At 36.8% G+C, this 17,342-nt stretch overlaps 1 protein-coding gene across 2 annotated transcripts in view; it reads right to left on the reverse strand.

Annotated features, from left to right (window-relative positions):
• Positions 1-17,342, reverse strand: part of LOC106868208 (uncharacterized) — a 60,992-nt gene that overhangs the window by 32,776 nt on the left and 10,874 nt on the right. The window contains exons 9-11 of one of the 2 annotated variants that reach the window (XM_014913374.2): positions 13,379-13,402; positions 8,170-8,363; positions 1,281-1,471 (exon numbers count right to left, since the gene is read on the reverse strand). In XM_014913374.2, coding sequence (XP_014768860.1) covers positions 1,281-1,471; positions 8,170-8,363; positions 13,379-13,402 — 409 coding nt within the window. The remainder of the gene's footprint in view (positions 1-1,280; positions 1,472-8,169; positions 8,364-13,378; positions 13,403-17,342) is intronic. The other variant, XM_014913382.2, reaches the window with a different exon arrangement.

The raw sequence follows: 17,342 nt of genomic DNA on the forward strand, positions 1-17,342 counted from the left end.
GTGGCTGATGGTAAAGGGGAAGAAGAAAAAAAAAAAAAACCAACCAACCAATCAAAATAAACATTCAGATAAAAGACTGGACAATTTCAAGGTCAGTGCTCATAAGAATTAATCTAGAAATAATGAAGGCACTTAATAAATCAAATCAAAATGGCTGACATGGCCGATGACAGTACCGCCTGATTGACACTCGTGCCAGTGGAACGTTAAAAGCACATCCGAGCATAATCGTTGCCGGTGCCACCAGACTGGCTCCTGTGCAGGTGGCACATAAAAAACACCTTTTGAGCATGGTCGTCGCCAGAACCGCCTGACTGGCCCTCATGCTGGTGGCACATAAAAGCACCCACTACACTCTTGGAGTGGTTAGCGTTAGGAAGGGCATCCAGCTGTAGAAACTCTGCCAGATCAGATTGGAGCCTGGTGCAGCCTTCTGGCTCGCCAGTCCTCAGTCAAACTGTCCAACCCATGCCAGCATGGAAAGTGGATGTTAAACGACGATGATGATGATGATGATGACGATGATGAATATGTAGTGCAGTGGTTCCCAACAATGATTCCCAACCGCTTTATCTGATTTTTCCCCACGGACCCCTTTTAATATGCATCTCCTTATGCATACATACATATGAAATTTTCAATTTAGTTCACTGACCCCACCAGGTACTACCTTTTGCGGACCACCAAGGGTCTGCAAACCACCAGGAGTCGGTGGACTCCAGATTAGGAACCACTGGTATAGTGTATAACAATACACGGGGTGGGGTACAGGGCTGTATTTGTAGACATAATTAGCTTGCAAACAATTTCGATGGTTAAAATTCAGTCAAAGACAGAGAAGATTTTGGTGTGGAACAATAAAAACTATTGGGGATTCCACTTGGTTCTAGTCGGACTTTGATGTAAACAAAGAATATCAAACAGTTTTGTGCAGATTTAATAGAAAATCTTCCATGAAATTATCTGCCAATTAAAATCCTGGTGTTCATCACCACACTAATTATAACAGTGTTCTTCATAAAACATAATTAATATAGATTTCTCATACAGAAAGCAGCTTAGAGTTATGAAAACAAATTGACCAAATGAAATATAATCTGGAAATGATCAGGTTCCAAAAATTAGTAAACATTGTTCTTTTTTTGCTTTTTTTTTTGTTATTTTTTTTTTTCTGTGGTGAAGCTGAATATTATGAAAACAAAGTCAATAGATTGAAAAAACAAAGTGATGAAATGATCGAAGTGGACAAATCACTAAAGCCACGACATAAAACCACTCACCGACTTAATGCTTTGAGTCCGGGAGATGTAGGTAGAAAGGGATCATCGAAGAAAGGGTCGTCTTCTGGCGTCTCTGGCAATAAACTGTTCAAGGATTGTTGAGGGAGAGCTTTGGAGTCAGAGCTTTTGATATTGTTCCAATCAGACGATAAACTGAAAGAGTCTGCTTTCCTGTTCACAGAGCCATCTAACTGTTGGAGACAAGCAAACAAACATATTAGGTTGACAACATTTCATTAAAACGGAAAAAAAAAAAAAAGGAACATTAACTTTATTCAAAACACATTTCCTTAATTTTCAAAACATACAAAAGAACAAACCAATTCCTTATTCGCAACTCATCAATGCTTCAATTTCTGTCGACCGTTTCCATGTTGTTCTTGGTCTGCTATGCTTCCATTTCCCAACAGATTCCAAGCTTTGTAATATTGGAAACGGGTTCCCATAGTCAAACCCCATTTACTCTTCTTGATCTGGGTTTCAAGGGGTTGCCGGTTCTGTTTGAGAGTTTGTTTAGCCATCGCCACCCTGAGGATGTTCAAGAGACACCTAGTCACAAATACTTGAAGCTTGTCAATGGAGAACTCTGTGACTTGCTGTTTCACACACACACACACACACACACGGCAGAGCTACCTTTATGTTTGTGTCAAAGATTCAGAGTCTTGTGTTCGTTGACATAGTCTGTGATCCCCAACAGCAATATTTTTAAAAAGAACACCAAGTGTAATTTGTCTGTAAATCTATTTTTTAAGCAAATAATAATAATAATAATAATAATAATGATGATGATAATAATAATAATATCTACACTCAGAGTTAGTTTCACCAATGCTATCTTAAAGAAAACGAGACTTTTATGTGGTCTTTTGACATGCTAGAAAAAACAACCAAATACCTCTCAAACTACACTCAGCAACATTAAACAAGGAAAAAAAAAAAAAAATCCAGTCTTAGACAGTCCTGAAAAAGCTGGGATGGTTATATGGAATGTTTTTGATCGTAGGTGTGCTCAAATATTGTTGCAGGGGAGGAGCTATGGGTAGAGAGCAATAGTCGTGGGAGTTCAGAGGAGTGATGTATATTAGGAGTGACAAGAGGAGGATTATATTAAGGACAAGCATAGAGATGACAGGTCACTTAAGTACAAAGGTAAAGAACAGACTAAGTACCAGTAATACAGCAAGGGTGATGCAGCTGATTATGACTCCCCAATGCTTCACCAATCCCTAATAAAAGTTGGTTCTGTGCCGAAGTTACAAACCACTTTGTAGTTAGTTGTCCAATCAACAGATCAGTGACAGTCAAAAACAAAGAAGTTCTATTTATGAGGGTGAGTCAAAAAGTAAAGCCATTTTGTTTATAATTACCAACACAGGGACATGTATCATACATCAAAATGAAGCTGGTCCTCTGTGGATCACATCCCTACTTCTCAACATAGTCACCATTTCTCTCAATAGCAATGTTCCACCTTCGAATGAGAGCATGTATCTCTGCCTCGTAAAATTCTGTTGACTGTTCTTTGAGCCACTGCTTCACTAGTTTTCACTTCCTCGTCATTGGATTATCATTGTCACTGGACTATCATCTCTTTGGCCCCATGAAAGAGGGTTTGAGAGGCAAACATTATTCCAGTGACGAGGAAGTGAAAACTATAGTGAAGAAGTGGCTCAAAGAACAGTCAACAGAATTTTACGAGGCAGGGATACATGCTCTCATTTGAAGGTGGAACATTGCTATTGAGAGAAACGGTGACTATGTTGAGAAGTAGGAATGTGATCCACAGAGGACCAGCTTCATTTTGATGTATGATACATGTTCCTGTGTTGGTAATTATACCTGTCCTAAACAAAATGGCATTACTTTTTGGACTCACCCTCATAGAAAACACACCCAGGTGAGAGGTTGAATAGGAATTCTGAACAGCAAACACCAGAATGAAATAGAAAACAATAAAGAAAAAGAAAATTTTAAAAAACAGGAAATTCCATCGAATGTCTAAATACACAACAACAAAAACAAAAGTAAATATTTAGGAATAATATAAAAGAAAGTAAAGATAGTCAAATAGTTCTGTTATTAATCCCATCACACACACACATACATCTACACACACTGAAATGCAAACAAAGACATTCTATATTGTGTGACCAGTTACAAATTCTTCCAGTGCCATAAAATGACTGAATCATTAATAGACTATTTCCTCTTTCAGAGAAGAAATCACGCAATATAGAAAGATCAATATTGGGAAACATTTACCAATAAAGAAAAAGGAGAAAAAAAAAAACCAACCTTATTTCTATTATCTATTGATGACAAGAAAACTAAAAGAATATTTGATTGAAAACAGAAGAAATCCAATATATAAAAGATGTCTCCATTTGCCTGCTTCAATATTCACATTTAAGATTTAGTGACCAAAGATTTTGCTTTGGTGCTTATACACAGAACCTTTTCCAAGAATATTCTCATAGAGGGGAAAACAACTCAGCTCATTAAACTAAATGAAACACAACATGGCAGTCCTGGTTTAGGATGAATGTTGCTGTAATTTAGCCCCAGGAAACATCGTCTCCAGCTGGCTATACAACACGATCTGTGTCCTTATATTTTCAAACAAGGGAATCTAGCACCCCGACCCCTCAGCTCAAAACAATATCCGTGAATCACGATTCCCGGGTTATTTCCTTTCATCAGCACAGAATAACCCAGAAACCACGATACACAGATATTGTTTTGAGCTGAGGGGTCGGGGTGCTAGATTCCCTTGTTTATAAATATAAGGACACAGATCGTGTCGTATAGCCAGCTGGAGACGATGTCTGCTGGGACTAAATTACAGCAACATTCGTCCTAAACCAGGACTGCCATGTTATGTTGGCAAACAATCTTTACTCCAAAGTACTGTTGCTGAATATCTCTCGTTGTGAGATTTAAAAATAGTAATTTTCTAAATGAAGCACATTAAGAATGTTGCTGCAACTGTTTTAATAAGGTGTTGTAGATTATTTTGAGTTAAATATTTTCAACAGGGGCACAAAACAGTATCTGGATACCAAACAGACAATTTCTTGGTTGATCAAGTTCCTTGGTACCCCTTCAACCAAGCCATCAAATACCTCTTCTAATGAACTGAAGTGGTTCAATTAATCCAAGACCAAGTAAATATGGACAAAACCCATCTCTCTCTAAGTTATACACTTACAGAGAGAATTCAGTGCTGTGTATTACAAATAGTGCAACTGGTGGTGATGATGAGGACGATGCATTTGCGCAGACTGAAGCATATGCAGTTTGTGGTATCTGCCTACAGCGAGGTAGACTGAGCTGTTTAGGCACAGACAGACAAGTGATTAAGGAGTTCCACATAATTCTGGTTCTGATCCTACTGCATAGTTCTTCGAGTGTCTTCTACCCTGGACTCCTATTGAGCAATGCCTTCTGAGTAAAACCAGATTGATGGAGACTGTGCAGAAGCCTGTCATGTGTGTATGTGTATATAAATACATGTTGTGAGTTCGATCCCTGGCAGCATGTGTCCTTGAGCAAGACATTTTATTTTACATGGCTCCAGTCCACTCACCTGGCAAAAAATGAGTTGTACCTGTAATTACAAAGGGCTAGCCTTGTCCCATTCTGCATCACAATGAATCTCCCTAAGAACTACATTAAGGGTAGATGTGTCTGTGGAATACTCAGCCACTTGCACATTAACTCCATGAGCAAGATGTTCAACTGGAACCCTCGTCACTGTAGGTTGTTGATGGTTGCTGAGTCCGAGATGGTATAAACACAGATGTCCAACCCATGCTAGCATGGAAAGCAGACGTATAATGATGATTTCCCAATTACTTACGTTATGTTTTACCTATTGTTTTATGTGTGTTGGTTGTGGCACTTGGCTATTTTATGACATCTAGAACGAAAAAACAAAACAAACAAACAAAACATAGCAACATATATAAAACAATGGAAGTTTTACAAAATGGAACAACCATTACAAATTGCTGCTGCTTGGGGGAGGATCGTCATTTAACATTCATTTTCCATGCTGGCATGGGTCGGGCAGTCTGAAGAGAACTGCACCAGATTCTATTGTCTGTTTTGGAATGGTTTCTCCAGTTGGATGCCCTTCCTAATGCCAACCATTTTACGGAGTGTACTGGCTGCTTTATTCATGTGGCACCAGCAACGGTGCTTTTTACTAACTCTGGCACCAGGGTTCTCGACTCGTACTCCAATCTCAGAAAGATGAGCTGAAAGGGGAAACTAGCTGATGGTGGGAGGAAAGTTCAAAATATTGACCTAGTCAATGAACAGAATATTTTGTAGTAAGAAAGTACACATCCCAACTTCTACAAACATAAACAAGGAGTCTGAAAGTTATTATTATTATTATTTAGGGGTTAATTGTTTCCTATTTGAGTGAAACAATATACTTTTGCATTCAGCTGATGTTCATCAAAGTCAGATATTTTATAAAACTTTTTCTTGTGTTGAGAGAATGAGGTTTCAGAGACAAAGTCAGATCAGCTTCAATATTCTACATTATGTACTTTGGTAAACCATTTCTACAAATAGAATTTATGCCAAGCCGACATTGTGGGGTGTTTTTGTTTTTTTCACTTTTGTGCAAGTGAATCTGAACTCAGACCATAAACAGATGTAACCTGATAGCAAGTCTGCTGTCCATTACCATTTTAATTAAATGCCAATGTGTACACACACACCCACGAAAAACAGAGATTAGTATTTAATTAAAGGGCTTTTCTGGTAACGAAACTGGATTCTAGTCACACTAATCAAATACACCAGCAACACTCCCCCCCTCCCCTACTGCAACAAACTCAAAATAGTTTATAGATACAGACATCTACAAATATACAGACTTTATAATGGTTTTGTATAGCAACTTGCTTCAGTCTTTAGCACAAACCTAATCACAGTGATGCGATGTCTTTCATCTCTCTTTTTTCTATCTCAGTAACAAAATCAATTCTTTAAGCTGTTTCTCACAATCTATTTTCCATATTCTTCAATATTTCCCACATTTTTTTATTCTTTTAGTGGTTTCAGTCACTGAAGCCATGCTGGAGTACTACTTTATGAATATTTTTCTTCATTTTCTTAAATGTTTTTTTTTCATTTCATTCTAACCAAATATTTCTACCATTAAATTTCCATCAACTTTAATCTTTGTTAATATCTGGGTTCCATTAGACGACCACAGAATGACATCCAGCATCTTTTGCCCATTGAAATATTGGCAAAAGACGATGCTTCCGAGGTTTTAAGATGCTTCTGCAGTAAAAGTTTACTTCGACTACGGAGGATGCTTCAAGAGGTAAAATTTTAACAATGAAAATTTGACAGCATTTCTTTACTAAACATGTGTACCTGATGTTTTTAAGAGGCACCTTTACCTTCAGATTGCATTGTGTTGATTCGACTGCAGAATGTCATTCGCTTATTTTATTACTGGTGGAAGGACGGGGGGGGGTGTCAACATCGAAATAACAAATTTTTAACAACGATCGAAGGTTAAAGGCTGATGTAAGGGAGTTAATAATGTTGACTTAACAACAGAGTTGCCTCCCTTGCTTTTGTAAAGTGTACATCTGGTATCCTAGTAGTAATCTCGAAGAAATTAATGTTTTCCTCAACAGAACCAGCCTCAGCGTTAGTGTTCTGACATGACACGATTATAGCAATTCGTAGTTTCTCCAGGAATGCCATAAACTAACAATATTTGCTGCATTTTCTCTCTTCAGATCGAACTTTTGTAAAATATACGAAAAAATAGTACAGCTGCTATCTTTTCTTGATTCTTCTGAAGAATTTTCTTAAACTTGACCGATTCTTTTCAATAGCATCAAATGGTAGATTTTAACTGCAATTAGGGAGAGTGTGTAATGCCACAGCAGTTCTTTGTAATAGCCAAGTTTCCTTCCTTGGATATTGGTATTAATCAACTGTCTCTCTAGTTATCTATTGCCTTTTTTTGATGGTGTACAATATTGCAAGCTTCCAGGGTACACGTTGAACATCTTCGAGGTAAACCTCCAGAAATTGCTGAGGGTAATACCAGTCCAGTTGGAAAGAACTGCAAGATGCCCTCAAATCAATCCAGGATGGTAAAGCTTGCAGTATGAATGGCATCCCTGCACACGTCTGGAATTTGGAACAACTCCTAGAGATCTGCAATTCTGAATTCCAACAAAATATATTCCTTCATGATCCAATATTTACAATGTCACCCAACATCATTCAAATGTAAGTTCTCATAAAAAAAAAGGCTGAAAGAATCATGTATCGGACACCTCTAGCACGTTGTTGAAACTACAGCAAAAATCTTCCCAATCAGATGCAAGTTCTCCAGCTGCCTTGGCCCCCCCCCTCCTGTCCAACCAACTCATTCTTTGCCAGCCTCTTCATCTACTACCCACTACTTTTCCCTCCAAGATAATATTTTCCAAACGTCTGCCTCTTCAAATATGGCTTTAATGAGCTTTTCTTTTTTGCTTCACAAAGTCAGTCTTTCACCTACTTATTCTAACAACCGATTCATTTGACTGATGATCTTCCTAAGAAACTCGTAACATCTCCCACACACCCACATTTCTCTTCAGATTTGTCCAGGGCCCATGCCTTTGCAACCGTAAATGCCTGTTGGCCAAATGAAGGCATCAGGATACAATATTTATTACCAACTCGTCTTTAATTGGGGCAATTCTTGGCAATTCCTTCTACAGAACTATCAAATTCATCCAGTTTGTCTTTCAAATAGAAATTCTTCAAAACCACCTGTTGCAGGAAATTCCAGTGATAAAGGTTAAACATTTAAACACTCAAAGACAACAAAAGAGATGCATTATTCTTTTACCTTAGTAAAACCATTTCCCAATTTATGGTCCAAAGTTCTATTTGTGGAATTATTTACAGCAGGAAGTTTGTTATTTTTAACAGCAGGGGTTTCACCAATATTTTTCTCTTCCAAAACGTAACTTTTCAGGACAACCTTTTTACAATATTCAAACAGGTGCTTGTACATAGTTAAGAACTCGTCAAAGTTAATATCTGAGATAAAGACAAAAATAAAAGGAATCACTTTATTACATTTCTTTTTTTTTTAAATTACAAAACAATGGGGGAGTTTGTACAGTTTCAAACAGAATTTTATTTAATTGATTACAGAAACAAAATTCATTCGGAAACCATTTTATGTATACTTACTGACAAGACATTTGAGCCTTCAGCATTTAAACCCCCCACATCCAGCCCAAATATTCTGTTTTATGTTTAAACTAGCCAGATCTGGCACTTTCCACCTACCCTACAATGTAATTCCCAAGAATAAACAATCACATCATTACAATCTCAAAGCTACAAGATAATACATGATTAATTTAAAACAATGTGAATAAATAAGTATTACCTTTGTCAGGAGAATATGAATGCTAAAGGGTTAACCCAAAACGGAACTACATTCTGGTAACTGTTTGCCATTTACCAAACTCATCAATTCTTAATAGCATATTATTTATGTGTGTGTGTGTGTGTGTGTGTGTGTGTGTGTGTGTGCGTGCGTGCGTAGTGTAATACTCTAGTCAGGCTGTAACAACAGATAATGGTGCTGTTAATGAAATACAGTTCATGCAACCTTAGTCTGATGTTAGCGAAGGAGATTCGATTATTATTATTATTGTTATTATCAAGCACATATATGCATTCGACAACAAAAGCATGCAAATAGATGACATTTACACATTTATTGCCAAAATATAAACAAAAATATTAACCACAACTTACTCAAGCATGACACAACAAGAGAAACTGCCTCTCCTGATAACAGAAGAATTATAAGACTAAATGAAAATCTTTCTTAGATGCAGAGTTTAAAAACCAATTTCGTGTTTAAAAATTTGGGAGAGAAACTCGAAAGTACTTGACTAGTTCAAGCCAATATTCATCTATCATGGTTAGATTAATCTTTTATTATCAATGGTTGTCATCAGTTTGGAATACGTTTTTGATTTTCTCACTGAAATGGTTCAAAGCAAGATTTGGATGACAAAGAGGAAAACATTCATCTCAAAATCTTTTGCTAAAAATTTAGGAATTCACATTTGATGTTGAGGAGGTGGTCAAATTCAGAAAACTGTGCTGCTTTGGTCAGCAACAATAGAAGGAGGAAGTGGAATAAACCCACTGCCCACCTGGAATGGAAAACTACTCACCTGGAATGGAAAACTTAGAATTTTGATTTCTAGACAAACTAATGAGAAATAATTCCTCTCTAAAACAAGTTACCAATATAACATTCTTCTCAGGTGATCTGATACATTAATTACCGACATCCAGGTAACACTTCGCATAAACTAGAGTGTTCTCTTCAAAAACAAACACAAAATATGCCTGAAGTGGTTTGAACTCATAACCTAGGAGAAGACAGATGAATGGCCTCACCTACTCAGTCAGTTTTTACAACGATGAAGGTCTTTAAGCGTGTCTATGTCTTTAACCCTCTCAGACCTGGACCCCTGTGTCTAATTTTACCCTCTACCTGGGTTCCTGAGCAAAAAAATAAATGGTTACTCACAAAGCTCAAGAGTAACAATTGCAGGAAGAATAATGGACAGAGACAGTGAAACAAAATTCAGGAGAATAAGAATTAAGAGGCCCATTTCCTCTCAACGACTGTTTGTTCATCTGAATCATTAGTTTCCTCATCACTTTCACCTGTCTGATTGTCCAAAATCATTCTCATTGTCTGCATTCAGGTAAACTCTTCAACCAAAGGATATCATCAACACAATCTCCTCACCTGCAAAGAGTCTAGGCCTCGCTTGTTTACAATGTGAAGGACAGGGTTCATCACATGCTTACCTCCTCATAAAATTGGTGGGGGGGGGGGCAATTAAAAACTGTAAACCACAGCCAGGGGGGGACATCATTAACGAGGAGTCATAAAGACACTTGACTACAAAGCTGCAAAATGTAATCAGTTGTCTGTTTTTAGTATTTTATCATCTTTACCATTTATCATCTTTACCATTTATCATCTTTACCATTTTAACAAGAATCAGGTTGAGACTATGTGTAGGCTATAACAGCAGGACAGGGTTCAGTGTAGTTCTAGGTTTAAAAGATGAGGAACTATGTACATTATTTACATTTGACAGATATTTGTCCTCATCTTGTTTGTTATTAACACAACGTTTCGGCTGATATACTCTCCAGCTTTCATCAGGTGTCTTGGGAAAATTTTGAACCTGGGTTCTCATTCCTAAGGTATTTTTCAATGTTTTTATTATTATTAATACTATTCAGGTCACGAGCATATAGCATAGTGGTTAAGAGCGCAGGCTACTAACCCCAAGATTCCGAGTTCGATTCCAGGCAGTGACCTGAATAATTATAATGATGATGATAATAATAACATTGAAAAATACCTTAGGAATGAGAACTCAGGTTCAAAACTTCCCCAAGACACCTGATGAAGGTTGGAGGGTATATCAGCCTAAACGTTGTGTTAACAACAAACAAGAGAGGACAAATATCCGTCAAATGTAAATAAGGGTTAAGTATGTCTTTGTGTTTCTAAGAATGTCCATTGAAGTATTGAATGTAAACTATAATGTGAAACAATTGTGAAATATTTCAACAATTCTTGAGACCAGACAGAATGTCAATGGAAGCTACATAAAAGTCAACAAAATCTCAAAGACAACCCAACCCTACATCTAGGAATCACAGACAATACAATTCCGGGAACCAAAAGTGACAAATACTTTTATAACAACAACTAAAATTAGATTAATCATAATTAAACAGCAAAGTGGTTATATGTCTAAAAGACTGCAATTATTTACTGCAAGAACAGTTCCATTAGTCCAGAACAGAGATACATAATACAACAACAAGAATTAAAATCAGAGATTTTACAGCTGCAATGTTTCACATTTAAATCCCATGTTTATTAAATGATATTTACCTCTTGAACACACACACACACCTATGCTAGTACCATGTAAAAAACACCTGTGCTGGTGCCACATACAAGGCATCCAGTACACTCTTTAAAGTGGCTGGCATTAGGAAGGACATCCAGCCATACTAAAACAGACAACTGTATCCTTTCTCACCATTTCATCCCACGTCTAGCCCTTGCATATGTTCCCTCCAAGAGGTGCTGATCTCTGATTGTGGAGGGAATGTGTGTATCACTACACATCTATATATGATTGTGCAATGCCATAAAACAAAATTATAGAATAGCAAAAGCAATACGAACTGGAGGCAAATGCTCTCGTCTTTTTGGCACAAAATAGGATTTTCAATGCATCAGCTTTTGAAATGAAAGCAAACCGTTAACTATCAAAAGACATTTCAATATTCTCAACAATATAAGGCAGCAAGCGGGCAGAAACGTTAGCACGCCGGGTGAAATGCTTAGCGGTATTTCATCTGTCTTTATGTTCTGAGTTCAAATTCCGCCGAGGTCGACTTTGCCTTTCATCCTTCAGGGCCAATAAATTAAGTACCAGTTGTGTACTGGGGGGGGCCAATCTAATTGACTGCCCCACCCACCCAAAAAAAAATTTCAGGCCTTGTGCCTAGAGTAGAAAAGAATATTCTCGACAATATATCAAAATTGTGATGATGCATGGGGAAACCTTATCGGATGTCACTAAATGAACAGCTGAGAAAAATACAGAATGTATTTCTGTGAAAAAAATGAAACTTGATGTGCAGACCTATTTCTTCACTTGGCGTAGCGGTTAAGAGTGCAGGCTACTAACCCCAAGATTCCAAGTTCAATTCCAGGCAGTGACCTGAAGAATAATAATAACAACAACAACATCGAAAAATACCTTAGGAATGAGAACCCCAAGACACCTGATGAAGACTGGAGGGTATATCAGCTGAAACGTTGTGTTAACATCAAACAATTTGAAGACAAATATCCGTCAAATGTAAATAATTCTTCATCTCTTAAATATAGAACTGTATTTCTTCATTGTTTTCACTTTGACCCTGTTTTTTTTCTCCGTTGCTAATTTATCAACATCCAATGGACTTTCCCATGCACCATCACAATTTAGTTAGTATTGATATTTTTAATACTGCAATTATCACTTCTTATTTACAGTCAGCACCAATGGCCACCTATTGATTGTTCAACCCTCTCTGGAAGTAAAGATGATTTTAATGAATCACAAGTTGTTACTTGATATATCCTTATTCAGCTTTGCTGCTTAAATACATGCTACCGAATGGTCTGAGTTCATTTTGGATGCATAAATATATAATTTTTTTTAAAAATGAATTTTTCTTTTTTTTTTAATCCAAGCAACGCAGCAAAAAGTTGTCAAAGACAAAACCAAAAAGACAATACGTACTCTCCATACCATGCCCAACCAATCATAAAACACACACACATACACACATAATGCGAAGGTGTGCATAAGAAAGAATACTCGAAATAGATGCTGCTGAGTATATTTATTGGCTGAAGGTCAGTGATTTACTTAGTTTCCACATTTGATCTGATTGAGCATCATCTGAAGTCCTTCGTGTAACAGTAGAATAAATCACCAACTTCAAACACACACACACACACTGAACTATATACATCATGCAGTTTGTACAATCCTCAATGAACTGAATCATATATCATCCAACCCATGCCAGCATGGAAAATGGACATTAAATGATGATGACACATAGATATATATACATACATACGCACACATGTCCGTGTGTGTGTGTGTTTGTGTACGACAGAAGCTGTTGCAAGACTGATATAATGCAAATTTCAGTATGGATGGCATCAAGAGATTACGAGTAATGAAAAGCAGGACACAGCATGCATTACAGGAATGGAGAAATCGAAACATGCCTCTTCTTCAGAACTGCTGTACAGACAAAAAAAAATTTACTCGAAACTCTGATCGTATTGCTACTCACCATACAAACGTAACAGCCACTTACATTACATATACACACACATACATACATAGATATATGTCGGCTCTACAGGAGGCAAAAAGCAGTTATAAGATGCGGAAAAACCATGCTAACAACTTTACCTTTGGGCATCAAACAAAAATATCCTACAATGATTAACCAATAGTTTATTAAACAGTCAGAGATGGGTTCTTTAATGTTAAATAAAACAAATAATTAGAAATAACGATGTTAATTAGAAACTGAATGCTAAACACAACAAAAACAAAAAAAACATGCATCACACGAAAATAAAGAATTTCAAAACAACAAAATAACTTTGGAGAAAATTTCCAAGTCCAGATAATGAGATTTTTTTTTTCTGTTTTTTTTTGGGGGGGGGGTTAATAAATTAACTTCCAGATAAATATAAATATTTAGTAATGAATTAGCAATTTTTGGTTTTGCATTTGTGTTCTTGGACCAAAGAGTTCCAGAACCAGAGAGATGTTCCTTAACCAGGTCAAAGTTACAATATCTGCTGGTAAAATAAGTTTTAACATGATAATACGGTTTCCTGCACAAATACATCAAACGATAAACACAGCAACGTCTAAAGAATCCAGAGATACCATTTAAATCATAAACCTTAGATGATTGATGTTGTTTAGTCTCAGATTAACTTTGATCGATGAAGCAGACCCTTATCAATGCCATTCCAGTGATCATCACATCCTTCAATGTAACAGGGAAAACATTGTCAAATATACTCTCCTTATATAAGACAGTATGGTATCTTGAGGAAGATAGAGCTGCTATTTCTAGTATGTCAAGCCTAAAGTCTCTCTCTCATTATCTCAGCAAAGTCATTGTTGGCATTCCTACTAAACATGGCATTGTGAAGACTTTCTGTTTTGACTTGGTTCAACCTGTCAAGAAACTAGACTGTCTGAGTGGGGTCAGCCCACAGGAAATGTGGATGTCAATGCATTTAATACATGCAGTCTTAAATATTTCAGTGAGTAGCAGCAACTCCAGATATTATTATCTATGAAATGTTGATGGAATACCTATGTCTTTAAATACTCTTTTTAAAGGGAGATGTTGTACCCCTCCAATGTATTCAACAGTAAGAAAAAAACAGCAAAAGAACCTTTAAATACCTAAACTAGAAATAATTATGCCGCCAGAAATATAAATTAGCTGATGACCAATATTTTCTTATTTTACTAATTAATACAAGAACTCTAGATTGTTTATATCTTTCTGAATCAAACTGTGAAGTTAATTGTTAAAATAAAAGTGAATAATTCAAACATGTAAAAAGAAGGAGTCCTCAAAATCCGTCTGTTTAACTTTCATACTGCTCAGACTTTTCAACTCTTTCAACTGACCCCTAAAATTCAAGTATCAATTCTTTTTACTAAAATACATCAGAAGTATGACACATGTTTCTATTTCTTCCTTTTCTACCTAATTTTTCAGAACACAGCATCATATAATGGTCATTTATATACTACCGATATTGATTTTTATATATTGCATCTTCATTTGAAGTAGGTGAGAATTGAATCGTTTCATCATCATTTAACGTTCACCTTCCATGCTAGGATGGGTTGGACAGTTCGACTGGGATCTGGGAAACCAGGAGTCTGCACCAGTCTGCAGTCTGATTTGGCAGTGTTTCTACAGCTGGATGCCCTTCCTAACACCAACCACTCTGAGAGTGTAGTGGGTGCTTTTTCCATGCCGCCGGCACAGAGGCCGAAAATTAATAAACAGAAAAAATCCTCATTACATACGGAATACCGTCAATGTATATCATGAGAAATTATTCCAATTATTTTGCAGAGAACGTAAAGATTGCTACCAGCCTATTTCATTTTATATGTGGAGAGTCACAACCAGCCAGAAGAAAATCTAGTAATTCACAAAGGAAACCTCTTAATAATGTAGTGTTTCATCTAAAACTAGTTTGGCAAATTAAAGGGAGACTAACGTTATTTTGGAGTTATAATTCAAAATCATATCAAGAGTTATCTCCCATACTTCACAGGAATTAGTCAAAATAATGCAAATTGTATTTGTTTTGTCAATGATTTGATCCGAGGCTGTGTTGAAACTACGGCTTTTACAGCGTGTAAGACAATCCCTTCACATACGCACAAGAACTCTGGGAGGGTATATCAACCTAAACGTTGTGTTAATAATATGAATATTTACAGTTTGCGTATAAAACAAAGACAATTAAACCTTGGGAGAGGCATTATGCCGGTAATAAACACACGCACTGGTTCAGTCCTTTATTAATTTATATAGTTTTTTGTTAAATTATTTCATTGCACTCTTGCGTGCGTTTATTACCGGCATAATGCCTCTCCCAAGGTTTAATTGTATTTCTTTCAACACACGTATCCACATCAAGAATCTTGCACACGAAATATAAAACAAAGACAATGCCAATAAGGACGGTCTCTCTATAGCAAAAGATGGTTTATAAAAGAGAAGGTGTGCTGTACACGATAAACTGGATTATATCGATTAAACGATAATGCATTTCTACAGAAGAAAGACAGAAGGGAAAGCTATTTGGTGTCATTGTAATTCTCAATAAGAAAAAAAGTAATGATTGAAGAGATCTGAGTAGATTTAAATGTTAAGTTGTCGATAAAAAATATTCAGAAACATTTGATCGACTTCATACGAAGGATACAAAAAAAAACATAGCTTGGCAAGGAGAATAATTCAAACAAATATTTTCAGAGTGATCTTCCTTAATATGTAATTTAATCAAATTATTATAACTGACAGCAGAAAAGACATACCAACACATGAGACTCACTCCAATTTCAGCAACGTATATATATACAGGGCAAACATGTTTTTATTGCATTAAAGAATATAATATAGAACAAACTTTGCATAGAAGCGTCAGGTTGGATTTTTGAGACACTTCTTTTTTCACTTGCTCTCTCTCTCTCTCTACAGCCATTCCAATTTCTCTCAACACTCACTCACTGTCTCTGCTATCTCTAAACATCCCCCTCTGTCCCCACCATTCCTTGTGGGTAAGCCCTCTTTCTCTCACTCTGACTATCTCTCTCTCTAACACTTTCCCACCTTCCTCTCAATTGAGGGAGCTAAGTTATCCCCTTGATAGTAAGAGGGATACCTCTGTCCCTCTCTAATCCCTCAGTTTCATTCCCTCTCTCAGCTGAGAGGTGCTTGTCTTGTGAATATACAAGCGCTGGTGCCATGTAAAAAAACACTTGATACACACTGTAAAATGGTTAATGTCGGGAAGTGTATCCAGCCAAAAAAACCAGACAATTTCAGCCTGTGCGGGTGTCAGATTGGAGCCTGGTGCAGCCTCCTGGCTTCCCAGACCCCAGTCGAACCGTCCAACCCATGCCAGCATAGAAAGTGGACGTTAAACGATGATGATGATGAAATTATAAAAATATTAAAAAATATATAGTACAGTATTGTTTCTACTTCGTGGATTTTCACCTATGATGAGGGGTTTGGAACGTAACACCTGTGATAGGTGAGGGATTACTGTATACCAAAACGATTCGTGCAGTATCAGTGACACTAGAGAAAGAAACATTGTCCAGAATTCATTCTTCTGAAGCTGAAGAAGGTAGAAGAGAACTTCTTTCTCCTCATTTTAAATTTATTCCGATTCCATCCTATTCACTGCAGAGTATTATCCCTCATTTCTTTGGATTCTATTGTTTATCCACACAAAATACTGCCTGCCCACCTGTCTCGTTCAGATAATCAAGGTGTGTGTGTGTGTGTGTGTGTGTGTGCGTACTTAAAATACTACTTAAGTCACTTTATGAATGCCTGGTGGTGAGCAAAAAGTATCATTAACCTCTGCTGTTCACCAATCCCAATAACAATGTCTCACATCAATATAAGACCACAATTTCATCAGGAGGTGCATGTAGGCTAGATCAGCTTTGTATGTCCCTAGCTTTTATTTAATTAGCCCCAATGGAATAGAAAGCAATGTTGACTCCAACAGGGTTTGAAACCAAATCACAGAAGGTTTTAAGTCCAACATTCCCCCATTTCAACCACCATTGCCCCCTTTTTTAA

The sequence above is a fragment of the Octopus bimaculoides genome, chromosome 8 (assembly GCF_001194135.2).
Source record: "Octopus bimaculoides isolate UCB-OBI-ISO-001 chromosome 8, ASM119413v2, whole genome shotgun sequence".
In the NCBI taxonomy this organism is placed as follows: Eukaryota; Metazoa; Mollusca; class Cephalopoda; order Octopoda; family Octopodidae; genus Octopus; species Octopus bimaculoides.